This window comes from Numida meleagris, chromosome Z (assembly GCF_002078875.1).
Source record: "Numida meleagris isolate 19003 breed g44 Domestic line chromosome Z, NumMel1.0, whole genome shotgun sequence".
In the NCBI taxonomy this organism is placed as follows: Eukaryota; Metazoa; Chordata; class Aves; order Galliformes; family Numididae; genus Numida; species Numida meleagris.
The window spans coordinates 75,224,188-75,251,130 of record NC_034438.1 but is presented as its reverse complement, the minus strand read 5'-3'; the positions used below and the strand labels follow the sequence as shown (position 1 = coordinate 75,251,130).

General features: G+C 41.5%; 1 protein-coding gene across 3 annotated transcripts; it reads left to right on the top strand.

The window, feature by feature from the left end:
• Positions 1,062-26,943, top strand: MELK (maternal embryonic leucine zipper kinase). 3 transcript variants are annotated; one of them, XM_021381265.1, is made up of 18 exons: positions 1,087-1,165; positions 1,617-1,716; positions 1,997-2,082; positions 2,537-2,653; positions 3,218-3,361; positions 5,355-5,423; positions 6,526-6,618; positions 7,469-7,567; positions 9,080-9,148; positions 9,704-9,802; positions 10,950-11,036; positions 12,353-12,481; positions 16,949-17,095; positions 17,812-18,037; positions 19,689-19,782; positions 20,228-20,396; positions 25,775-25,878; positions 26,523-26,943. In XM_021381265.1, exons 2-18 carry the CDS (start codon positions 1,653-1,655, stop codon positions 26,698-26,700), a joined length of 1,974 nt encoding a protein of 657 aa, XP_021236940.1. In that variant the 5' UTR covers positions 1,087-1,165; positions 1,617-1,652; the 3' UTR covers positions 26,701-26,943. The 3 variants fall into 3 exon arrangements, with proteins under 3 accessions (XP_021236939.1, XP_021236940.1, XP_021236938.1); XM_021381263.1 differs by having other exon boundaries at positions 16,928-17,095; XM_021381264.1 differs by lacking the exon at positions 1,997-2,082 and having other exon boundaries at positions 1,062-1,165; positions 16,928-17,095.

Sequence of the window (26,943 nt, the reverse complement as noted above, 5' to 3'; positions counted from 1 at the left end):
TAAATTATTAGAAGTACAGTACATACAAAAATGAAACTGTTTCCTGTGTTTCCTTTGAAATATTTTGAAGTTCACCCTTCATATTTTTCTTTATTACTAAAGACTTACGCTGCTTACTGTGGAACATGCTATGTTAACGTCATTTAGAGCAGCTCTTGGGGTCTGCTTTCTTTTGGAGGAACTCAAGCTGTACCCCGACCTTTGCAGACAATTCTCTACCCTGAGCCCTTTCCAAAGAGCAGGGAGAACACACCCTGCCAGATGTGGGGTGGGAAAGGGAAGGTAGTCACTGCTTTCTCACCAGGGATTAACTTGGTGGGAGACTGGAGGTCCTGCAGCCACAGTGCATTTATGTCTAGCCAAAAGACAGGGCTTTGAACCACAAATGCTTCCTCTTTGCCATGAAATTGCTCTTGGCCCACAGAGAAGATCCCAAGTCCTGCAGTCAGGGCTCCCTGCATAAGGAAAAGACAGAAGGCCTGATGAGTGTGTGCTTTAGAGGCAGGAAAAGTGATTAATGTCAGAGCAAGCTGTTGTTTTGTCGAGCACTCTAACAGGGAACAACTGGTGGAGATAGCTAAGGATTAGCCAGACACAAACCAGCCAGCTATGAGAACTGAGGCCAATTGCACTTTTCTAGTCTGTGACCACTGACAGCTTCTGAGAACTACTGAGTAATGCAACCAGCAGAATTCAGGAGGGAAACCAAGTGAGTGTATCTGAACTCCACTGCCTTTAAATGCTCTGTGAGGAGGAGAGGGGAAGAAGAGAGAGGGTAAAAAAATCCAAACAAACAAAAACTGAAACCAGGCTACATACCTCTGAACCAATATGCGCTTTACCCTGGATCATCTCTGGTGCTGCAGAAGCTGAGCTTCCACAGCATGTGTTCAGGCGGTAATCAAGTCCTCCTTAGGTTGCATAAATTGTTTCACCACCGAATTTCGCCTCCCTCCGGCGCTGCAGAGGAAGCGGAGACCCACCTAATATGGCGCCGCCGTGGCACCACGCTCAATTCCGTCTCTACCTTCTTCCCGTCATGCATTGCGTGATAGCAGCAGTTCCGGTTTCTTCGCGGCGTTGATTGGTTCCTCCTCCATCCCGGCCGGAAGCGAATGCTCCGGCAGCGAGATTCAAACGCGAACTGCCGCGCTCTGTGGAGCTGGTGAGTGCTTCTGCTCGCTTTCGGCCCGGTCTGGTGTTGCAGTCCCGAGAGCCATCGGAGCGGCCCTTCCTCGGGCGCTGAGCGGTCTGCAGGGGGGTCTAGCTGCGCTCCGTGAGAGAGCGGCGTGTGGAGTGAGCTCTGTGCTGAGTCGCGGCAGGGGCAAAGCCCTCCTAACGGACAGAGCACTGCTGGGACGCTGCAGCCCTTAGGGAAAGACTTCCGCTGCTTCCTAAAGCTGTAGCCCAGCCCTGCCGCTGCTCTGTAGCGTGAAGCCCTGAGGGGTATTCCATATTGTTAGCCTATGGAAAGTCAGCGTCACGCAGTGCGTTTTGTTATTGCTAGGTCAGAGGGGATGCAACGTGCAGTGTTGGAGCTGCCACAAATGTTCCTTCTGCTTCTAAGAGTGTGTCCGAAGTAGTACGTGAACACTGCTTGCACTTCCTCATTGTAGGTGCTTGGAGGATCTCAAATTCTTGCAGATTTCAGAATGTCTGTCAGCAACTACGAGGAAATTCTCAAGTACTATGAATTACATGAAACAATTGGAACGGGTAAGCGTAATCTTTGTACAAAAACAGCATGCCTAACAGTATGTCTCACCACTCTAGAATTTATCTGAGATTAACTGCTTTTATAAGATCTCTAAGTTGGGTTTCAAGTGTATAAACTTCACACTGAATTTTGAAACTAGTTGGAAATTGATTATGCTGATTGCCTCTTCCTCTAATTAAAACATTACACGCAATGTGTGCTACATACTCTGCTTTCCCTGTAATACTATAGTAGAGAACTATTTGCACTCAACTTTAAGCATCTGTATTTTGAATTTAGGTGGTTTTGCAAAGGTAAAACTTGGAAGACATCTTCTTACTGGTGAAAAAGTTGCAATAAAAATCATGGACAAAGTTGCTTTAGGGGTAAGCCAAAGGATACTTTAATTTGATAACATCATCTGTTGGAGTTGTGGAGTTTTCAAGAACACAGGGTGGTGGTATACGGAAATACAGCCTACTAGTCCCATTGCCTTTTGAAGGATGCTGTAGAATTGGAATAAGTTTAACAGAGCATCGCAAATCTTGTTCCTTGTTGTTCAGAGGGCAATATTCTCTGGCTGTAAAATGGAGGAAGTTCGGTGTTATTACAGTAACTTTAACAAAAAGCCAATGAAAATACTAGATATTACATTTCAGCTTTTGCTGATCTGTGTTCCAGAATTTCTATGGGAGTAATGTCAGCTGTTGCTTAGTTGATGTTGAATTGTACACTGTCACATATATGCTTTGACATTTTATGTTCTACAATAGTCAGATGTGGTACCTGGTATGTCAAATCAGTTAGGGATTTCATAGCTTGCTTTTGTGGTCTCTTAAGGATGACTTGCCTCGCGTTAAAACAGAAATTGACGCCATGAAGAACTTAAGTCATCAACATGTTTGCCGATTGTATCATGTAATAGAGACATCAAAGAAAATATTCATGGTCTTAGAGGTAAGAAATAGTGTTTCTGCCATTCTTAAGGTTACTATTTTTATCTTTAGCAGTAGACAATAATATAAAAATAAATATGAAATGAAATGATTCTTAAATATTTAAATGGTGAGTGGATTCAAGAGTCATTGGTTTGAAAATTAAGTAGAAAATATTATATATTCTGTCTTTTTGTAAAAGCCACTAATCAGCATTCACAGTAAGTGAATTAGTTTTAATTCCTAACTTACATTTCAGTTTTTTAAAGTAGCATCTGCAAGGTCTGCAGGACAGATGAGCTCCCACGTTGTTATCTCCTGAGTGATTTGTACCACCCACGACACGAGTGTGAGGCTTCAGTTACAAAATTTGAGGCAAGGGTCAGACTTCTTAGCTTGCGTGGTCTGCCACAGTGATGACCCATGGCATAACAGGAGCACTTGTGTGTAGTGCTCTGATTAAGCACAGGGAATGGAAAAACGTCCTGTAGGTACTGTTCAGTGCTTTCTGTGCTCTCATTGTTACTTATCTTTCTCAAATACATTCTAAATACATTTTTAGATAAATTTACCTTTCTTATTACAGTACTGTCCTGGAGGGGAGCTGTTTGATTACATTGTTTCCAAGGACCGCCTTTCAGAAGAGGAAGCTCGAGCATTTTTTCGACAGATTGTTTCAGCAATTGCTTATGTTCACAGTCAGGGTTATGCCCACAGAGACCTCAAACCAGTAAGCCTGAACTGTAGTCAGTCTTTCATAAATAATAATGAACGTGTTTTTATTTTTCCACTGCGAGGCAGAGTAAGTTATCCCTTTGTTGTGGTTTAACCTGGCAGGTGGCTAAGCATCACACAGTACTCCACTCACTCCTTTCTGGTGGGATGTGGGAGAGAATTGGAGGAGGGAAAAAAAAACAACACAAAGTAGAACTCATGGGTTGAAATAAAATTATTTACTGAGATAGAGAGAAGGAAAAGGATAACAGTTGTGACAAATGCAAAAGCAATTGCTCATCACCTACTGTTCAATGTCCAGTTAGCCTCCTAGTAGTGGAAGAGAGCCAGATGAACTCCAGGCCCTTCAAAACAATGTCATATGGTATGGAATATCCCTTTGTCCAGTTTAAGTCAGCTATCCTAGTCCTGTTCCCTTTCACTTCCTTGGACCCTCAGTGGAGAATGGCCTGGGCTCTGTACAACACGGCCTAGCAGCAACTATAAGCATCGGTGTGCTATCTACACTGTTTTTCTCCTAGAACAAAACCGTGGTATCATATCAGACACTGAAGAAAACAATTCCATCCCAGCTGAAACTCAGACACCCTTCATTATCTTGTGCTTAGAATTCTTTCACTACAGAAATTGTTAATTATTTCTATTTGATGCTACGTTCTGCAGCTGAGCTGGATTTTGTTATCCTTGAAGAAGTATATTCCTCTGAAAGGGGAGTAAAACATCATGCTCCTAATGGGAGTGGAGCAGAGACACAGCTCTGATATGAGTGTTGGTTTCACATTTTTGTTATGCCCTTTGTGGCAGTTTGTATCTAGAGAGAGCCTTTGTGGTGTCAGTCTGTTGTGTAAACTGCTCCAGTTTTGTGCCTCAAGAAAGAGGCTGTACAGAGCATATGGGGTGAGATGCAAGCCTCTGGCCCCATCCTATGGGTTTTCTGTCACTGAAGACTTTAGGCACAGGTTAGGTACTGGAAGCTATGAGTATTTCTCCACTGGGTTAGAACTGGGTTAGTTCTGGGTTAGAACTTTGCATTTTTTAAGTTGCTAATATCTCTGAGTAAAACAAATTATTAGAGCACAAGCATTTTCCTAGGCATCTTATGAAATCCCTGTATACCTAAAGAACCCTTCCCCTCTGTAAAATAGAGCATTGCCTATACCATTTGGAAGGAACTGGCTTCCAGCTGAAAAGCTGATGGATTCATAGGCTCAGACAGTAACTTGGTACGGAGGTGACTTCTAGAGATTTGTGCCTGAACCTTCTGCTCCAAGCAGCATGAGACCAAGTTTCTCACAGCTTTTTCCACTCTCATCCTCAGCCTCTCCCAGGGATGAGGCTGAATGCTCTCTCTGGGCAATCTATTCAGTGCTTGAAAATTTTTTTCCTCATATCCAGTCTGCTGATTCAATGTATGACTGTTTTCTGTCACTATCCTATCACAACCTGCTGGACAGAGCCTCAATCTGTCTTCACGCCTTGCTTGTAGGTATTTAAAGGCTGCCATGAGGTTCCTCTGCACTCTGAACAAACATCTTTCTCCCCAGCTTCTCTTCACTGAGTGGGAGCTTCAGCCCCCTGTGCAGACTAGAGGCCATCCACAGAACTTGCTTCAGCTTGACATCTTTCCTGGCCAAAAACTAGATACAGTATTGTAGATATGGTCCAATGAGTGTGAAGCAGAGGGCTATGGTGATTTGTCCTGGTCTGGTTGTGCTGCTTTTTTAATGCAGCCCATTCTATTGTTGTACTTCTTTTCTGTCAGAACACGCTGCTGGCCTGTGTTCAGCTTGTGATCTATCACCATCTGTCCTCCTAGTCCCCAGGCCCTTTCCAGTAGATACAAACTAGTATTTCCCACCTGGGATGTTCCCACCTGAGCTTTTAGTAGACTGCAAACCAGTGACCACAAGAAGAAATAACAGAAGAGAAAATATGTTTCCTTGGACACTCGGGTGAAAAGCATTCCTGACTGCTTTTTCATTCACCAGGAAAATCTGCTGATTGATGAGGAACATAATTTGAAGCTGATAGACTTTGGACTCTGTGCAAAGCCAAAGGTAAGAGCATATTTTAAATCAAATATAATGTGCATGCGAGTAATACACGTTTGACCACAGTATGCAACAGGGACTTGCCCAAACACCCTAAGTTCAAGTTGTTTCTGTGGTTGATATGCAATCACATCTTGTTTGGAAGGGCCTTATCTGTGTGAGAGTGGTTAACAGCTTGCTCAGAAGCACAGTTAGATTCTTTTTTTCCACCTAGACTTCCTATTCTCATAGTCTAAGCTGTAGATAATCCTGTAGGTGTATTACCTTCTGTCTTAAGTGTCAAGGGTCTGTAATAGGAGTATTGGGTTGGTGTGTCATTTTCTCTCCTAAGCAACTGTGTAAATCTTTCTTCAAAAGATCTGTATGTAGGTTGAGATTGTGGATAGAACCACATGAGTTTTGCAGGTGACATATACAGATCCTGTGCTTGGATATGCTTGAACAGAACTGCTTCTTGATCTTAAAATTGGTTTCTAGGAGCTTTTCTTTAACATGCAAGGTGGGTGCTGGTAAGAAAGAATTTAATGGGAAGACTGCCTTACGGATTCAAAGAGAATTACTTATCCTCAAATCATTTTTCCAGGCCAAAGTTAGAGCATCTTGCAGGTAATCAAGACCAACAGGTTGTCATCTCTGGTATAAAGTCATCTCGCTCTGACCTGTTTAGAACAAAACCGAAGTGAAGTAATAGGATACTCTGAATAAGGAAGTATTATATCACTGGTTCTTCATAAAGTTTGTTAAGTTACTGCATTGAATATTGTTCTAAATGACCAGTGAGCCTCAATCCCAATAGCTCTTGCATCACATCTTTCCAAGTTTCGTGTTTGCACAGACAGTTCATCCTATTAGATGATCAGCTGAGGAAAATAATGCATCGTGCTAAGGATACTAGATAAGTGAGCGGCTTGGGATCTGTACATTTATACAACACTCATAGTCTTAGACAATACTTGCTTGGTGAGATCACCTATTGAACGAAAGCAAAATATATGATGAATGAAAATATACAAAGCAGAAGAAGCCTCTGAGGCTTCTGAAGTGCTTTACCAGAAGACGTAAACCCTGTTAAAGCAAATTCTTCTCTCTATTTTCTGTGTTATTCCAGGGAGGCCTTGATTACCGCCTGAACACGTGCTGTGGAAGCCCAGCTTATGCAGCGCCAGAGCTAATCCAGGGCAAAGCATATATTGGCTCAGAGGTATGTAGACTGGTTTTAGTTTTTTGATTTTGTGGTTTTTTTTTCTCTCTCCTCCCCACGGAGCATTTAAAGGCAGTGGAATTCAGATACACTCACTTGGTTTCCCTCCTGAATTCTGCTGGTTGCATTACTCAGTAGTTCTCAGAAGCTGTCAGTGGTCACAGACTAGAAAAGTGCAATTGGCCTCAGTTCTCATAGCTGGCTGGTTTGTGTCTGGCTAATCCTTAGCTATCTCCACCAGTTGTTCCCTGTTAGAGTGCTCGACAAAACAGCAACTTCAAAGATTTCTTTCTATTACTAAGCCTTTGGAAGAGCAATTTGCTGTGCTAATTATCCATCACTTGTCAAATTTTTGTGCAGTCTCAGGATCTTAACATGTTTTGTCTGACTTGTCTTTAGCTTCCAAGTTGTGTATAAAGACTTACTTCAAAGTGAGAATTGCACTGTGAGGTGTATGAACCTTGTTGTACCTATACATAAACAGAACAGCAGCAGAGCCTCACAGGTGACTGCGCTGACAGCTCTCGTAGCCAGCAATGCATAACTGTGCTAAATCCCTTGTGATGGGTTTGATTTCACTTTTGCCAGTGAAATCCTTGTAGATAAAAGGTACTGCAGCAGCGTCATGAGCTAAGATGAGGATACTGGTTTTAGTAGTGCTTTAGTTGAGTGGAAGAACAATTGAATTAGGGTTGTATGCTTTCTCTGGGACCATAAGGTTTTTTTTCCTGAGGGAAAGAGCCAGCTTTTCATGGGTTGTATCTGGGCTTTGGCAAGGGTGGACAATACAATCTGTCAGTAAGCCATTTTAGGTGCTTCACGTTTGTAAACTTGTCCTTTTATTTTTTAGGCAGATATTTGGAGCATGGGTGTACTGCTGTATGCTCTGTTGTGTGGCTTTCTTCCTTTTGATGATGACAATGTGATGGCAGTCTACAGGAGGATAACAGTAGGTATCAATTGTGCTAGAATATACTGAGAAGGGACATAGCTGAGCATGACAAGAGGCCTCGCTTTTCTGATGGCAGAACATACTGAGCTGTGCTGTGTGTGAAAAGGCCTGTCTGCTGAGTCTTGTCCCTCTTTTTGCTGCTTTGTCTACCAACATTTTGTGGACTTGGTTCTACCCTTGGTTGGCCTATGTGGTACTGTAGCCTGATCCTACAATAGGATAGCATATCCTATCCTAGAGAAGTATTTTCTTGTCAATGGGCTAGATTTTTAGATCTAGTCCTTCAACTGGCTGCTCCCTATACTACCTGTAGTAGAAATGTAAATACATCATTTAATTTACCATAAGTGAATGTTTTTAAATGCCAGCTCTTCTCATGTCTAGGAAGAGCAAAGTTCTGCATTTGCTATTAGAATTTCCTCCTCCAGAATGAGGAGGAAATGTTGGACCCCACAGATTGCCTTCATAATTCAGCAGTTGGTTCTGTTTCCTTTCAGGGTGCTTAACAACCTGAGCTCTCTAGAGCATGGAATTAGTTAATCAAATGGCCTGACTTTTTAGTCTGCTATGAACTGTGTTGTACATTGAGACTTTGTTCGTTTGTAAGCATCTATTTGCAGGACTGCAGAAAACCCTCTGTGCTAATCATGACACCAAGATGCAGAATGTGGCAAATGATCCAGCTGCTTCAGGTGTTCATTTCCTTAAAATTGTGAATAGTTTTGGACAGAGAGCTTGTAAGCAGAATGGAGCTCTTAAAGCTGTCAAAGATTATTTCTGCACTGTTTAGTCCTAACTGTCTAAAGCACACAGGAGTTGAGAGCTGCATTGCTTGGACTGGAATTCATGGTGGAACTCATTTAAGTGAACTGGGATGAGCAAGTTTTAGAACTTAGTCTGAATGCAGTAAAAAATGGATAATCTCACAGGTATTAAGATACAGGCTTGTCACTTCTGCACTGAATTTGTTTTAATTTTATGTGGCTGTGGTCTGAAAACTGTTTGAAATGCAGACATTTAGGCATTGTTGTGGAATTGAATTTCACGTGTTATAGATCCTGAAGTGTCCTGGAATCTAAAACTCGGAATTGTTTTAAGTCTGCTGCTTGAATCTAATCAGGATCATAGTGCCTGTGTGCAGTGTTTCTGTCCCTGTAATGCTCCACATCACTTAATTTGGGGAATACCTAAGGAAGTTGAGTATGTGCCATAACTTTTGTTAGAATAGAGTATTTCTGGTATGATCTTTTGCATTTTGTAGCTCTTGTGAGCAATTTGCCTTCCAGCATTGCCCTCTGCCAAGTCCATGCTAATTTTACCATTAAATTTATTCAAGTGATTCTTAAAGCTGAATTTGTGTATGCCTGTTCCTACATTTTGAAAGAAAAGAGATGTCAATATCATCCAAATAATTTAACGGGTCCTTTTGAGCTAACTACTCAAGGTTCATTCTAAATCCTCTTCTATTTTATTTATTTTATTTTCATTAACTTATTTTTTTTATTGCAGAGAGGAAGATACACTGTTCCAAAATGGCTTTCACCTAGCAGTACGCTGCTACTTAGCCAACTGCTGCAGGTAAAAGTGCTGCCTCTATTCAGACTGATCTATAAAATGCTGTTATGTAAGCTCAAAACATTGATGGAATACTTAGAAAACAGTGTTTAAACAAGTTAAACTGTTCCACGCATTTGAATCCTTGAAGGAAAGGTTAGCATTGCCTTCTGCTGAAAATTCTCAGATAATAACATGGTACTAGTTATTGGTTATCAAAATAATTAAAATTTGAATAATTAAAGAGTCTTCAATTGTTCTTAATTGTGCTGTATAAGCAAAAGTGATTTGTAAACAAGAAACGTTCCATAAAGGAAGCTGAACATACTAAATATGCATTAGGGCTACATCTAAGCAGTCTCATAAATGCAAAATGCTTGTGGAATGTTTGCTGTAACCATAAGTTCTATAACTGCTCTTCACACCTCAGGTGTTTGACCTTCCTTTTGGTGAAGTGATGAAATACTGCTGGATTCTATTTGTGCTTCTAGGCACCCTGAAGTTCTTAGTAAAAGACAAATTGTCTCCTCAGTTGTTCTCAATGATTTAAGTAACAGCTTGAATGTTACTGCCCACTAGGTAGACCCAAAGAAGCGGATTACAGTTAAACACCTGTTAAGTCACCCTTGGCTCATGCAAGGTTATTCTGATGCTGTTCAGTGGCAAAGTAAATACCCAGTAAGTATATTTACCCGGAGAAGCCTAAGTATTTTCTGGAATCTTTTCTGGACCACTGCCATCCTCACAGAATGGGAGTGATAATACATTTCTTCAGAGGCTGGTGACAAGTGGTGTCACTCAGAGGGTCCATCTTGGGACCAGTGCTCTTCAACGTCTTTATCAGTGACAGAGAGAGTGGAACTGAGTGCACCTTCAGAAAGTTTGCAGACAACCCCATGCTGAGTGGTGCAGCGGATACAACAGGAAATAGGGATGCCATCCAGAGGGACCTGTGCAAGCATGAGAATTGGGCCTGCATGACACTAAAGAGATTCAACAAGGCCAAGTCCAAGTGATAGGATAAGGATGAATGGTTTTAAACTAAAAGAGGGGAGATTTCAGTTAGAGGCTAGGAGGAAATTCTTTACTCAGAGGGCTGTGAGGCCCTGTCACAGGCTGCCGGGAGAAGCTGTGGATGCCCCATCTCTGGTGGTATTCAAGGCCAGGTTGAATGGGACCCTGGACAGTTTGATCTGGTGAGTGGCAACTTTGCTCGCAACGGGGAGGTTGGAATTTGGTGGTCTTTAAGGTCCCTTCCAACTCAAGCCATTCTATGATTCTCTGGAAGTGTGCTTGTCCTCCTTGTCTCCTTGTCTGTCAATTGCTTTACATGTGTGAGAGGCTGGGGAAGCAGGGTTGGGGCGGGGGTGGGAACTGGAGTGTGTGGGGAGATTCTTCTTGTAGATTCTGAGAAGTTGCTGTGTATTCGCAGCCAATGCCTGCTATTGGCCACTGGGTGCCACTGTTTCTCTGAAGGACAGCAGTGCTGCACCTGCAACATAGCATGCTGTGCATGCCACCTAATTGAATATTTAATAAGAGATAAAAGTGTAACTTCTGCCCTAGTAAAATGTCTCATCTGCTGACAGGCTTTTGTACTTGAATTCAGAACCTGTTGCCATAGAGGGCCCAACTGCTGAAGTTTGGTGACTGTTTACTCCCTGCAATATTTAGCCATGATACTATTTAAAATAGCAACTCTGAAATCATAGCTAATTATTGATTTTACTGCTGCAGAAAAGATATCAGAACGCTGTCGTGGTGAGATTTGGCTCTGTGAGATGACTTGAAAGCTGTTGCTTCAATATAGGTCTTGTTCTTGCAGCTGGGACACCTTGATGAAGACTGTGTAACAGAGCTTTCTGTGTTTCACAACCAGAGCAGAGAGAGTATATCAGCATTAATATCAGAGGTAATAAATGTATTTCAGTAATTCACTGTATTTAAGACCACTACTACAGTAAATAACCTTACTGTATAAACATGCTAATGCTCAGTAATTCTCAAACATGAAATTTCTCATACCTTTCAAAGCTAAGGTATGCCTGCTGAACTTCATAGTCTAGCTGTAGCTAATAACTACATTTCTGAAGTTCACATTTGTTTTTTTTTCTCCTTTAATTGTGTTTCCTAAGCCTTTCTGTTATTTTCTACCATGCTAAAATCCTTATGAATCTCTGGAAGTCCAGACAGACTCAAAACAGAAACTTATGGATGAACAACAGATGTCATACACTGGCTTAACCCATTGCTTTGAAATGTTTCAATAATAAGTGGAAAATATCAACACATCGCTCAGATAATCAAACAAGTTTTTGGGATTTACAATTCACAAACTGTTAAAGAAATGAATCCATTACCAGTAACTTTTGAAAATTATAGAGAAAAGCTAAACTAAGTACTTCTAGAGGTATCGTATAAATGTTAATAATGACATTCCAAGCTGTAGAAGAGATTTAAAACATGATGCATACTCTGGCATTAACCTGAACCTGAAAATTGTCTCTTGAAATTGAATTGTCTTTCTCTTTAAATAGAAAGTGGTAGAACTTGGAAGGATTGTTAAGATTTCCACATAACCTGAGTAGGAATAGATGTACAATGTAAGTTTTACCTAAGAGAGATCATTTGTGGAGTCATCGCTACTTTTCTTCAGGTACAGGAAATGATGAGAACAATCTACTTACAAAGGGAAGAAGTTCTTCCACATTAGTCTGTGATATTTTCACAGTCCTTTATCAAAGGATTTCTAATGCCTTATAAGTAATTCAAGCTAATTGTACTACACTGTGAGTCTGTCAAGCATTGTACCTGTGGTCCTCATAGTAGTCAAAAAGCTGCTGAAAATCAAGCTGAATGTCAATGCTCCTTGGAGTTGGGCTGAAACAATGACCTCCAAAAATGGGAGTCCAGCTGAAATACTGTACAAACTGAATTAATAGGAGCTTTGCCATTCACTTCAATAGTGAGATTCTGGCACCAGCTTTAGTTTTCACTTTCAGCAATTGTACTGCACACTAACTTTCAAGCAAAAACAAGCATAGTCTGCTTCTTTATCTCAAACATGTTGTGTGAATCAGCTGAGGTCTGACACTACCCTAATGTGATCAGACATAAAGGTTGCACATCAAGGGGAAAATACGCCAGACATGCAGAAATGTTTAGAACGCTAAACTTTCTTTGTACTGACAACTTTTCTGAAGAGATCTAAATACTCTTATTTTCTAGTGGAATTATGACCAGATGTCAGCAACGTATCTCTTGCTCCAATCCAAGAAGGTTCGTGGCAAGCGCATTCACTTAAGAATTCCGTCACAAACACGACATGCCAGTACAACACAATCAGCAAGCCCGGGGGTAAGTTTTAGAGTTCTGCACAACATCCTGGTAGAAATGTTTCTGTGTGCTAAAGCTGTGCCTGGGTAAACAGCCTGGTGACTTGGTTGCAGGAGAGAAGCGCATCCTCTGCAGGTTTTCTGATGATATTTAACTGGGAAGTGCTTAGGCTCCCTGGATGGAGGAGAGGCTTTGCAGAAGAATCTAGATAGATCAGATTAGGCAATCAGCAGTGGCATGGAGTTAACAGAGGAAAATGCTGGGTACTGTACCAGTGATGGAATAAGGATGGACAAAGATGCAGATTAGGAGACAAGTGTCTGGAGAGCAGCACTTCAGGACAGGGTCTAGAGGTGCTGGTAACAGCAAGTTCAACACGAGCCAGTGGTGTGCCCTGGCAGCCAGGAGGAGAACAAAGCTGTTAACAGAACTGGAAGGCGTGTGCTCTGAGCAGAGGCTGAGGGCACTTGCATTGTATGGTCTGGAGAAGACCAGGAGGTGACCTCTTTGCTTTCTGTAACAATCTGAAGAGGGAAGTGCAGAGGAAGGTGCAATCTTCTCCTGGGAACCCATGCAGGATGAGCAGGAATGGCACAGAGCTGCACCAGGGGAGGTTCAGACCAGACAATAGGAAACATTTTTTTTTACTGTGAGCGTGGTCAACTGCTGGAACAGGCTTCCTAGGGAGGTGGTTGCTGCCCCACCAAAACAAATAAAAACCATACAGAGTTGAGGTTACAAAAACAATTCATGGTTATTGCCCTTGAAGAAGGACCTAGAACAAAGAAATGCCCTTTCACTGTATGTTCCCAACACCTCATTTGGCCATGCAGACCAATAGTGCCACTGAGGTTGAAGATCTTTCTGCTCTGGATTGGTTCCTTTCATTGTCTCTTGATGGGCTGTTTTCTCCAATCTTCAGGACTGGAAAATCTGCCAATACCTGCAGAGTCTGTCAATTTAGTCTTTCTTACTTCCTTATCTTGCAGTTAGAGTCAGTTCTGTGGCCTTCCTTACTTGCAGCTAGGTAAAAGTGCAGCAGTCTGTGGCCTTAGGCTTCAGCAAATTTAATTGCATCTTCTAAGCAAATTCTGTGCAAGATTATTCTATTCAAGTAGCACAACAAATTAGAGAACAACAATAGCCTTATGAATATAGAATCAGAGAATAGAATCATAGAATGGTTTGGGTTGGAAGGGACATTAAAGATTGTCTAGTTCCAACCCCCATGCTATAGGCAGGGACACCTCCCTCTAGACCAGGTTGCTCAGAGCCCCATCCAACCTGGCCTTGAATGCTTCCAGGGAGGAGGCGTTCACAGCCTCACTGGGCAACCTGTTCCAGTGTCTCACCACCCCCACAGTAAAGAATTTCTTCCTAATACCTGGTCTAAATCTACCCTTTTCCAGTTTAAAGCTATTTCCCCTCATTCTGGCACTACCTGCCCTTATAAAAAGTCTCTCCCTAGCTTCCTGTAGGCCCCTTCAGGTACTGGAAGGCCACTATAAAGTCTTCTTGGAGCCTTCTCTTCTTCAGGCTGAAGAGCCCCAGCTCTCTCATCCTGTGCTCACGGGGGTGGTGCTCTAGCACTCTGATCATCTTTGTGGCTCTCCTCTGGACCTGCTCCAAGAACTCCATGTCCTCCTTGTGTTGTGGGATCCAAAGCTGTATGCAGTAATCCAAATCGGGTCTCAGTGAGAGCAGAGTAGAGGGGCAGAATCACCTCCTTCGGCCTCCTGGCCATGCTTCTCTGCTTTAAGGTTTATGCTTTAAGGTCTTATATGCTTTAAGGTTTAGTTAGACCTGAAGAGGTGAGGCACCTGGACTGGACTATCTATGAATGTCCCTTCCAACTGAACTGTTCTATTCCAGACAGTTCGAACTGCTCATTAAAATGTTTTAGCAAGCTGGGCTGGTACTACAAAATAGAATGACTGGAATAAGCAGCGTACATGGTGCACTGTGAGTACTGCACATACTCCTCCTGGCAGCTCGTGGAGCTAAAATTGTGCATTGTTTGGACTCTGTAAGCATTCCTGATTGTCTCTTGTGATGCTTACCTTCTTAGAGCACCTTTCCATGTTTGGTTCTAAATATTTTGGTACCTTGCTTGTTCTATATGGCTTAGTAAGGAAGGCCTTCTGAAGCATCCTCAACCTTCATCTGGGCAGCAATACTTTGAAATTACATGGACATTACATGAGTGAATGATCAAAGGGGGAAGAACACATCTTCATCTGTTTCCTTTTAGAACACCATCCTGGAGAGGGTTTTGTTTACTTTTTTTTCTGGAGACGTGGATTCTTAAATGGTTTTGTATGCAAATGGAGTGCTTTGGAAATTGTCTGAAGTTGCTAGGTTGCTTGTGATCACATACGTAATGTGGAGCTATCTGTGACATCAGTGATAACTACGTTTGACGAACTTGAACGCTTTCAATAAAATTGCAGACATAATATAAACCATTACTTGAATTCTGGAATTCTGCATAAGATTGTTAGCTAGCTAGCTGAACATGCTATTTTGTGTGAAGACAAGCTCTTAAAATAAATACATTATTATACATCTGATTCACTTGCATGTGAATCATTTCAGTTCATTCATACAGCTGCTGTATGTAATGCTGATGAGAGTTCTAAGATTACAAGTTCTACATAACAGATCATGTATCACAAGAGTTGCTGAATAGGTATAATGTGATTTCTGTGATCACAATGAGTTAGTCTTTGACACCCAGATCATTAGTTTTTCTGGGTTCAGCAACAGTGAAATTTCTGTATCTCTACTTGTGATATGGGTGCTAGGTAAATTAGGTCTGACTAGTACTGCTATTTAGAATACACATTATGATCTCACATACAATTGTGAGAATAATGTCCACATAACACAGCAGCCTATTAGTCCTTCTGCAGTACTCAGGAGAAACTTTACTTGCCTGCATGTAGATAATGCAAGTGAATACGTGCTCAGCCTGCCAAAATACCCAAGCTGCAAATGCCTCTAATTGGAACTGGTCTCATGTGAAGAAAGCAAGAAAGAAAACAGAACTTTTCACATAACTTGGCATTGTTCAGCCTGGAGGAGAGATGGCTCAGGGAGATCTTACCAATGTGAGTAAATACCTGAAGTGAGGATGCAAAGAAGGTGCAGCCAGGCTCTTTTCCTTGGTGCCCACTGGCAGGACATGAAGAAATGGGCGGAAACTGGAATGCAAGAGATTCTATCTAAACATCAGGAAAAAATTCTGTGTTTGGGTGACAGAGCACTGTCACATATTGGCCAGAAATGTTGTGGAGTCTCCCTCCTTGGACACTTTCAGAAGCCGACAGAAATAGTTCTGAGCAACCTATTCTAGGGGGCCCTGCTTGAGCAAGAGTGTAGGACCAGATGACCTCCAAAGGTCCCTGCCAACCCAGTCTGTGATTCTGTGAACTTGATGGCAAAAGAGTGTGCAAAACACCATGTTTTTGCAAACAGTTTGATGTAGAAGGACATTCCAAAAAATTCACCACAGCCTACATTTCTTCTGGAACACAGTAGTCAAGATATCCTGCTCAGGCATTCAAATTGTAATGGAACATAATTTCAGTTACAGTACAGAGATTCTTGGCTGTAGCTAGGAGCCCTCTGGAAAAAGCTTTTTAGTAAGTCATCATAGAGCTTCTCAGGATGGTACTAGATCTGCTATTTCTGCTCTCAGTAGTAATGAGACACCTGATCATTATGATATCTATGAACATAGGTCAGGAGACACTTAACTGTCAACAAAACATGCCTTCCAAAAATGCTTCCTTTCTAGCTCAGGGCTGATAAAGTATCTGTATGCAATTTTGGTCAAGTGGTATGAAATAAGTCCATAGGAAATAGGTTCCTGGAAATCATAGAAAGCTGTTAGAAACAAAGGATATTTTGATATCACAGTCATACGTGGTGTGAGACATGAAGGTTAGAAAGTCGTGAATTCCATTATTTAGTAACTTTTGCCTGGGCTTGCTCGTAGGCTTCCAAATGCCGGTTCAAGCAGTGTTGCAGATTCCATAATCATATGTTTTGGGTATGACTTGTTTACCTTTATGTGACCCACTTTCAGACTTCACTGCATTCTTCTCTCAGGTTCTTTCCAGGCTGTTATTTGACTTTTGGTGGAAAGAGCTTTTGGTGCAAGTCTTCAAATCAAAGGCTATGAGATGTTGCTCTCCTTGACACAGGTTGTGAAAGATGACTTGAGCTTTGAGAATCATTTCCCTTCTGCTCTTGATATGAATGTCAAATCCACAATTACAGTATTAAGAACATGATATAAATCTGGCGTATATATCATGGTATAAGAACATGGTATAAATCTGATATAAACTGCTGGTGTGTGGATTTTGATTAGCTGTTAGCCATAGTTAGGAACTTGTAAAGAAATCAGATTTTACTGATGTTATTTTTTCTGATTAAATCTTCCTTTTAATCCTGCAAAAGAATCTCAACTTTTCTTTTCAGTCTGAAAAGGCTATGACATATGAAGATGTGCCAGACTGCAGCGATGTGCCATATGCATTTGGATCCATGGAATTTTCTGATGCAGCTTCACTGTTTGAAGAATCTCCATTAGAAGAATTTATTCTAAATACTCACAGAACAAAGCAGGTGTCTGAAGAACTTGTGCTAGTTTCTTAAAGAAAAAGTACAATTCTTAATCCAAAAATCTACTTCTCGTTGTATATAATGCTTATTACATATTTAAGTATCTAGTGGACCTTGACCGAAGGGAGATACTTCTTTGCTCAATCTGTATCTTGAGCATAAATTTTGGTGCCTTCTACCTGTAGGCCATGATTCATTTTATGAGAACCTTAACTTTAATGTTTGATTTGCACAGAAGCAGCAAGTAAGGGAATGAGTAAAGGAGTCAATGAGGATTTTAAAACACAGTGGCAAGTGATAAGGCGCAGTGAACAAGATTTCTGAGTTAGAGTAGAGCTGGACAGAGCTTTGAAGGCACAGAAAGAAATTCAGTCTCTTTGTATTGGACAAGAAAATCTACAGTGAAGCAATTCAAATTTAGCCGCTAAACTAAGTGATAATTTGTAGCTATGTTTAGATGAGCTGGCAAGGAGTTATCTTAAATGTGGAATTTAGATGAACAAATAAGGAAATGGCATATGACTTAATCTTTATAGCAAAACTCATTCTAGGAGAGAATCAGAGGTTCTGAAGAGTTTTTAACTATTTTGCTCAATAGACAAGTAGTGTATGATATTTTTATAAGCATTGTGTCTGACTTGCTTAGATGTTAGAATTTCCTTGACAGTAACTTCTCTGGATGTGATGAGAATACCTTTCTTTTGTTACGTCTCTGGCAGCATTCAAGGCATGATACTCAACTGGGTGATATGGAATTCACACTGTCAACTCCAGTGACAAGAAAAGTGGCATCTAAGAAGCATGCAAACAAAGAGAATGTTGATGCAGAGTCAGCATTAAGAAATGAACTCCCCTTTGCGCTTCCTGCTCCAAAGGACCCCTTTGCAAAGAGTCAGACTGAGAAGCAAGTACAAGGCATACCCTTTCAGGCACCTATCTTCAAAGGTATGTTGTATCTAACAAATGAAAACCTAGAACATGTATAACTTAGGTATTTTTAAAATTTAAATATGAACACAATACTTGTAAATCCTAAACTTCTGCTTCTGGAAGATTTAGGTTTGGGTTTTTTTTTTGGTCACAGCACATACATTCACCAGCCTGTACATCTGACAAAGTACTGCAAGAGGTTTATCAGTGTGTCAGGGCATGTTACTCATCTGTTGATTACAGAATTCCTCGCAGTTTCATAGGAGCGTGCCTTTAGATGCATTCAGGCAATGAGACAAGTGCTGTGTTCCTAAAACTAGCATGTGGTTCCACTTTCCATAGAGATTTAGTAGAAAATTTCTTCAGCGTTCATTATGTTTTTTTCTGGGTTACTATTTTGAGTGAAAGTAAAGGGTAGGCTTTTACTTAAGTGTGCTTTTATTGCATCTTGCTTCTAAAAGAAATGTAACCTACTGGATTTCTCGTGATAGCATACCAGTACTTCCATATATCGGTTCAGCGTGGCTTTGAAAATACTTAGGCTAACAATGTAGATACCTACATTTGTGTGATGGACCATAGAAATGTGTCCATGCTATATCAGGTCTTCTGAGTTACAAAAATGTTTGTCCTCAGCCTTAGTGTTGATACTTACATGTTAACTCTGCCCTTTAAAATACTAAGCATTTCTTACAATCTAAGATTCTCCTGTTCCAGATGCATGGGAATATTGTTCAGAAACACTAAATCTTTGCAGGTTAATTTAGGTTATTAAGGGTTATTGGACATATTGCTTTCCTTTGTTAAGTGTTCAAACAAGTGCATTACAAAGGCTAGTTGTTCACACAAATTTCATTTTTGTCTTAAGATTGTATGCAGTAACTTGTGATGTTTGTCTTATGGTAAGTTTAAAAAGTAAAAGTAGGTATTTCTTAAATGAGAAGTGCAGAAGCATGGTTTCCGCTCATTTTTGTTAGGTATTCCTGAGATTTAAACAATGAAATTTTTTTTGTTGTTCTGTTGGAAGTTTTTGCATTCAGGATAAGTTAAATTAGTACTTAGATACTTCCACCATTTATTATCTCTATTGGAAATGTGGAGAACATCATTGTCTGAGGCCAACTGCTGCTACGTGAAGCTGAATCTTTGAGCTTTTAGATTGAGTTGTTACCATTAGACTCTCTGGAAATTCAAAACTGCTCCACAGAACTCTTTTCCGACATGTGGATAATAGAACTTTTTAGGCTGTTACTTAACATGCAGTATTAACTGTGGTTATGTAATTCACACCTTTCATATAAAGGAAATTACTTGATGTGGAACGCAACTTTTTGACATAGTAAATTCCTCAGTGTTTGTCCTGAGACCAGTGGCAGAACAAGAAAGCAGTTCTAACCCTTGTCCCTTCCAAACCTGTAATGCTGAACTGCACTGTTCCCTCAAAGATTTGACTTACAGAGCTCTGGGGAAATCAGTCTGTTTTCTTTTGTAGTCTTGTTGTAGTTAAAACCTGTTTTATCACTCTGAAGGTGCAGACTAGAGATACATAGGAGGCTGGCTTTAAAAAAAAAAAAAAAAATGACGAATCATGAGAAATCCTGACTAAAGAAAAAGAAATCCTCTACTGCAAAAACATACCTGCTTTGGTTTGGATACTTTCTTTCAGAGAACCAGTTGACAACAGTCACCCCAATTAAGAACCCCAAAACACCAACAAATACATATGAACTGACAGCAACTGAGGTTCTTCCTGAGAGAAGGTAAATGTCCAGTTATCTGTATATGTTTTTGGTTTAGAGCAGTGCCACCTCTATCCATGAACAGCCTAGGAAGCTTTGTTCACAACAGCGAGCTGTATGTCCTTTCTCTTGGTTAAAACTTTCCAAAAACCTCTTTCTGTATTCACTGGGGAACACTTAAAGCAGAAAAAAAATTTAAAACTAGAAGTCACTTATCTTCAGAATGCATTGCTACTTTCCATAACGTAAATCCCGTCTTGTTCCATTTTCCCAGAGTGCTGCAGTTTTAAAATGCATCTCTGAGCTTAAAGCTCAAGTGACTTGTAAGCAGAAACTCTCATCGTATACTACCCTCGCTTTTGTTTTCATCATTCTATCAGGTCTGGTAATATGCTAATAATGTATCTGAAATAGCTACTGTCTGAATGCCGAGGAAAAACAGCTAATTACTTTGGTTTTGTAACAGGTGTCATTCTGTGGATTTAGATCTCAACCTAGCTCATGTGGATAGCAGCCAAAAGAAGAGAAAGGCCAAACTATTTGGAAGTCTTGAAAGAGGCCTAGATAAAGTGATTACAATGCTTACACCAGGTAAAAAGAAGCGATTCACTAGAGAAGGGCCAAGAAAACTTAAGGTATGTCTGCTAGAGAAATACTTTATGGAAAGGATTGCTCTTGAAAACATTTAATACTACTAGGAATGGCCTTGTGAAAAATTCTGTGATCGGACTTGCCTGCACTCTATAGAAAATTGCACTTGCTCTTACTGTATTTCTGTGAATGTGATAATGTCCCTGTTGTTGCCCAGGGATTTAGTGCTGGCTTGAGCTCAGGTGAGTCACCGGCACATCATGGGAGAGGCCTCACTACTGGTTTTTGTATGCCATCTCCCCAAGTTGGAGGGGGAAGCAGGATGAGTTTAAAGGAGTCCTAGCAGGAAATATTTAATGATGTTATTTCTATAGAGATACTGGTGTGAGGGAGTTTTGGTAACATTCCTTGCTAGTTATTTTCCATGGTTCAGGAGTGATACACTTGGAAAGGAGTTCTAGGATCTTTTCTGGAATTCAGTAGAATCCAAGATTAAAGTTAAGGCCTCAGTATCTTCAGCTGGTGATAGAATTTCTGATGCTGTCAGCGTGACTTGATTTTCAAAGTTTTGATGTCTCTGCACCCAAGCCATTTTTTTTACTACTTCTTCTTTAAATAGCCTTAGAAAAAAGTAATTACTTAGTGCATTGCACGGAACGCTTTTACATTAAGAACTTATACGTAGCAAAGTTGATTCATAACGTCAGTTTTAGATTTCTACAATATACATGCATTGACAGTGACTTCTCCATGTAGTGAACAGAATCATATAAGTCACTTGAGAGGAATTTATATTTGAATCTGTAGATGACATGTTCAAAAAACATGTGATTAATGTGAAAACAAGGCTGTTATGAAGGCATGAACGGTTCCATAAAAGAAATTGATGTATCTCTTCAGCTAGCTATCTCCTGGAGCTGTAGCTACTGGGGACATCTCCCGTACAATCACAGAATCAAGGAGACTGGAAGGGGGACTTCTGGAGATGATCTAGTCCAGCCTACACTAAAGCAAGTTCTCTACATTAAATAGCACTGGAAATCATCCAGGGGTTTTGAATATCTCCAGAGAAGAAGACTTCACAATCTTTTTGGGTAACTTGTTCCAGAGCTCTGGCACCCTCAAAGTAAAGACACTGTTTCTCATCCTTGTATGGAACTTCCTGTGTTCCAGTTTGGACTCGTTGCCTCTTGTCCTGGTGCTGGTCACCACTGAAAATCATCTGGCCCCATCTACTTGACACCTGTGATTCAGATTTTTATAAACATTGATAAGATGCCCTCTCAATCTTCTCTTCCCCAGGCTGAACAGCCCCAGGTCTCTCAGCCTTTCCTCATAAGGGAGACACAGCTAGACTGTGCCACTGATCACAACCCTCTGAGCTTGGCCAGTCAGCCAGTTCTCAATCCACCTCACTGTCCAGTCATCTATCCCACACTTCCTAAGCTTACCTATGAGGATGTTATGGGAGACAGTGTCAAAAGCCTTGCTGAAGTCAAGGTACGCAACATCCACTGCTCACCCCTCACCTACCCAGCTGGTCGTGACATCATAGAATCCTTAGAGTTGGGATGGACATCTGAAGGCCATCTAGTCCAACTCCCCTGCAGTGAACAGGGACATCCACAGCTCCATCAGGTTGCCCAGGGCCTGATCCAGCCTCACCTTGAAAGTCTCCAGGGACAGCTCATCAGCCACATCACTGGGCAAACCTGTTCCAGTGCCTCACCACCCTCACTGCAAAAGAGTTTTTCCTTATATCTACCCTAAATCTACCCTCTTTGAGTTTAAAACCGTTTCCTCTTATTCCATCACCCCAGACCCTGCTGAAGAGTCTGTCCCCTCCTTTTCTGTAGCTCCCCTTCAGATAATGAAAGGCCACTATCAGGTCACCTCTCAGCCTTCTCTTCTCCAGGCTGAACAGCCCCAGCTCTCTCAGCCTGTCCTCATAGGAGAGGTGTTCCATTCATTTCTGTGGCTCTCCTCTGGACATGCTCCAACAGGTCCATGTCTCTCCTGCAATGAGAACTTCACATCTGGATGCAGTACTCCAGGTGAGGCCTCACCAGCACAGAGCAGAGGGGCAGGATCACCTCCCTCAACCTGCTGTCCACACTTCTTTTGATGCAGGATCTAGGATACAGTTGGCTTTCTGGGCTGCGAGGGTACATTGCTGGCTCATGTCCAGCTTGCCATCCACCAGTACCCCAGGTCTTTTTTGGCAGGGCTGCACCCAATCCTTTCATCCCCCATCTTGTATTGTTCATGGGGGTTGCCTCAACCCATGTGCAAGACCTTGCACTTGGATTTGTTGAATCTCATGAGGTTCACCTGGGCCCACTGCTAAGGCATGTCTAGGTCCTTCTGGGTGGCATTCCATACCTCTGGTGTATTGGCTGTACCCCACAGCTTGGTGTTGTCAGTAAACTTGCTGACTGTGCACTCTACCCCACTGTCAAAGTCACTGATGAAGATATTAAAGAGTAGAGGCTCCAGCACTGACTCCTGGGCGACACCACTCGTCACTGATCTCCATTCAGACATTGAGCCATTGACCACCACACTCTGGACTCAATCCTGCAGCTAGTTCTTTGTCCATCGAACAGTCCACCCATCAAATCCATATCTTTCAAATTTGGAGAGGATGTTGTAGGGTGCCACGTCAAAGACCTTACTGAAGTCAAGATAGATGACATCAGTGGCTCTTCCCTTGTCCATTGATGTAGTTACACCATCATAGAAGGCCACTAGGTTGGTCAAGCAGGATTTGCCTTTGATAAAGTCATGCTGGTTCTCCCGTATCACCTCCCTGCCTTCCACGTGCCTTAGCATAGGATCACGGAATCACCGACTGTCAGGGATTGGAAGGGACCTTGAAAAATCATCTAGTCCAATCCCCCTGCCAGAGCAGGAACACTCAGATTAGGTCACCCAGGAACACATCCAGGTGGGTTTTGAATGTCTTCAGAGAAGGAGACCCCACAACCTCTCTGGGCAGCCTGTTCCAGTGCTCTGTTACCCTCACTGTAAAGAAGTTTTTTCTCGTATTTATGTGGAACCTCCTATGTTCCAGCTTGCACCCACTGCCCCCTGTCTTATCATTGGATGTCACTGAGAAGTGCCTGGCTCCATCCTCCTGACATTCACCCTTTACATATTTATAAACATTAATGAAGTCACCCCTGTCTCCTCTCCTCCAAGCTAAAGAAACCCAGCTCCCTCAGCCTTTCCTTGCAATGGAGGTGCTCCACTCCCTTAATCATCTTTGTGGCTCTGCACTGGACTCTCTCAAGCAGTTCCCTGTCCTTTTTGAACTGAGGGGCCCAGAACTGGACACAATATTTCAGATCTCACCAGGGCAGAGTAGAGGGGAAGAAGAATCTCTCTTGACCTACTAACTACATCCCTTCTGATACACCACAGGATGCCATTGGCCTTCTTGGCTGCAAGGGCACAGTGCTGGCTCATGGTCCTCCTGCTGTCCACCAGGACCCCCAGGTCCCTTTCCCCTATGCTACTCTCCAGCAGGTCAATCCCCAACCTATACTGGTACCTGGGGTTGTTCTTGCCCAGATGCAAGACTCTACTCTTGCCCGTGTTATATTTCATTAAATTTCTCCCTGCCCAACTTTCCAGTTTCCTTGTTCTTGCCCTTTTTGAAGAGTGGAGTGACACTGACTATCCTCCAGTCCTCAGGCACCTATCCTGTTCTCCATGACCTTTTAAAAATGAAAGAGAACGGTTCAGCAATCAGCTCTGCTAGCTCCCTCAGCACTTATGGGTGCATCCCTCACCAGATTTAATTGCAAGAGTGTCCTAGCCTTCCTTGTTGTATCCCTGCATGCCCCAACAATGTTCCTATATTTCTCCCAACTGGCCAGACCCTTTTTCACATTCCTTAGACTTTCTTTTTTCCATTTGAGATTTCCCATGAGCTCCTTGCTCATCCTTGTGGGTTTCCTGCCACCTGCACTTGATTTCTTACTCGTAAGGATTCCCCAGTCTTGAGCGTGGAGAAAGTGGTGTTTGAACATCTGCCAGTTCTGTTGGACTCCCTTATGTTCCAGTGCTCTAACCCGTAGGATTTTAAGCCCTTGAAGTGGTCAGAGTTGGGTCTCCTGAAGTCTAGGGCTGCAATCCTAATTATTGCCATGTTTCTTCCATGCAAGATCCTGAACTCAGCTGTCTCATGGTTGATGCATCCAAAGCTGTCTATTAGGAAAAGGACTACTTTGTGTTTTGCAGTTTGGTTAAATGCAGTTCAGCTTTTGTATTCTTATCTGGAAGCTTATCCAAGTGGTGCTTGTTAAATATAAGGTGGCATTGTTACAAGTTCAAGACATTTGGGGCTACAAACCTAACCTAACCAGCTAATTTGACAAAAGTCCAGACTACACTAATAAGTCAGGATGTTGAGCAATCGGAAACAAGCATAAATGAAATTTTGTGTCTCTAGAAGCTTTTATTATTCTGCATTGGTTTCCCTTGTCCATAACATTATGCGGGATCACTGATGCACTTCTATGGGCACTGGATTACAGCAGTGGAAGACGAAACTTTAGATAATTTTGCTGCAGATGTTATGGAAAGGAGTTGCGTGTGTTCTAGGTTGAACAGGAAATTGAAGAACTTTCTTCTTTTTTTTTTTCCACTCTTTTACATCCACAACCTATGTTCGTTTCTCAAGCTGTTTTATCATCCTGTCTTCTCTGATCAGTCTCTATGACAGTGATAGAATTTGTATATTTGTGACATATGACAATTGGTGCACCCTCTCTCTTTCTACACGTGCGTGTCTGAAAGTTGCAGAAGTCACTTAGTGGACAAATCTGTTATGTAGTATTAGACATGATATAAACAAACAAAACTGCAGCCATAAACATATGGTTGGAAATTACTTTGTTGTTTTGTTGGGTTTTTTTGTTTTGTTTTGTTTTTTTGCACCATGATACTTCAGGGCTGGAAAAGCCTCGTAGAACGTTGAGTGTTCCTTGACATCTGAAGCACTCAGTCTCAGCAAAGCAACACAGTACAGGCAATTTCCCAACTATGTGGTAGGGGTAGTGTGGTAGGGTAGCCTATATATGGTTTCATGGCTGACTTCTGTAATCAGAAGTCAAGCGAGCACTTCTGGCTACATAGCTGTTTCTGTGCTTCCCTCGTCCATCACTGCTGCTTTGGATTTTATGCTGCATTAGAATTCGTACATGCTTTGATATTAATTGTCCACAAGCTGTTGGTTAGTGTTCCTGCTATTATTCCAGTGTCTTAATGATGATCATATGGGGGAGCTGAAGTTTTTGTCAATGTGGTTAGATGTTCTGCAGCTTTCAGCATGAAAAGTTTCCATAATAGGTTCAGTTCTAGGAAAAAGATATTTTCTATGATTCTTTCTTTTTTTTAATGAGCTGACTGCTTTTAGGCACACTATAATGTTACCATGACTCAACTACTGAATCCAGACCAACTGTTGAATGAAATAATCTCTGTCCTTTCCAAGAAGCAAGTGGAATATATTAAGAAGGGGTAAGTGGAAAACAGAATGGCTTCGCCTTGTATGTGCCTAAATAGTCAGTACTATAGTCCTTAACAAAGCAAATATTTTAACTTACTTTCTCTGCCCCATTCTGTAAAATATAGTACTTTTAGAAATAACATAGGGAACATTAAATGAATACGTGCATTAAAAATCATCCACACGATGCAAAACAGTGTTAAATGAGTTAAATGAGCTCCCATAGAGCCCTCTGACAAATATGAAGCAGTAATGATGGCACAGCAGTTAGAGGCCGATGTGAGTGTTGTCTGTCCCCTGTAAAACTGTAAATACAAAAGTTTAGCTATAATGCAGTCACATTACCGAATTGGACAATTGGGAGAGATAAAGTGTCTAACTGTAACACGCATCCATGGTAATTAAAACACACAAATATTCGGCCAAGAGATCATAGAATCACAGAATCCTTAGAGTTGGAAGGGACCCCTGAAAGTATCGTTGTTGGGCTTAGGTGTTCACAGCTCTCAGCTGACTTCATCCTGAGCTGTTTTCTCAGTCATGTGAATGCCAGTGGAGTACTTCCTGTAAAGTGCTTTTATTCATTCAAAATTGTTAAACGCTAGTTTTGAAACATGATTAAATGATTATTCTGCTTCTCCTTTGTTTCGTACAGCTATACCCTGAAATGTCAAACAAAGCCAGGTTTTGGCAAAGAATCTATGAAGTTTGAGCTAGAAGTGTGTCGGCTCAGTAAACACGAAGCGATTGGTATCAGGAGACAGAGGCTTAGAGGTGACGCTTGGGTCTACAAGAGGCTGGTGGAGGACATTTTATCCAGCTGCCAAGTGTGACTGCTGCTGCAAAAGCCACAATGTTGTACTGAGACTTTAATCATCATTTTAGAAAAATCAGTTTGGAAAGGTAATTTGTGATCTCCTTCGCAGTTGCATTTGAGGAATCTTATCGGCTCTCATAGTTTTAACCACCCCCTTTGTGTATATGCCCACTGCACATTTTCTCTTTTTATGAAAATTGTCAACTTTTGCTACATGTTCTGCAATTGTAACTCAACTGAAATAAAATTCTTTAAACTA

Coding starts and splice junctions, on each gene's coding strand:
- MELK (XM_021381264.1), top strand. CDS start 1,116: ATGCTCCGGCAGCGAGATTCAAACGCGAACTGCCGCGCTCTGTGGAGC. Junction 18,038..19,688: donor TCAGGCACCTATCTTCAAAG/GTATGTTGTATC, acceptor ACTTTCTTTCAG/AGAACCAGTTGACAACAGTC. Junction 19,783..20,227: donor GAGGTTCTTCCTGAGAGAAG/GTAAATGTCCAG, acceptor GTTTTGTAACAG/GTGTCATTCTGTGGATTTAG.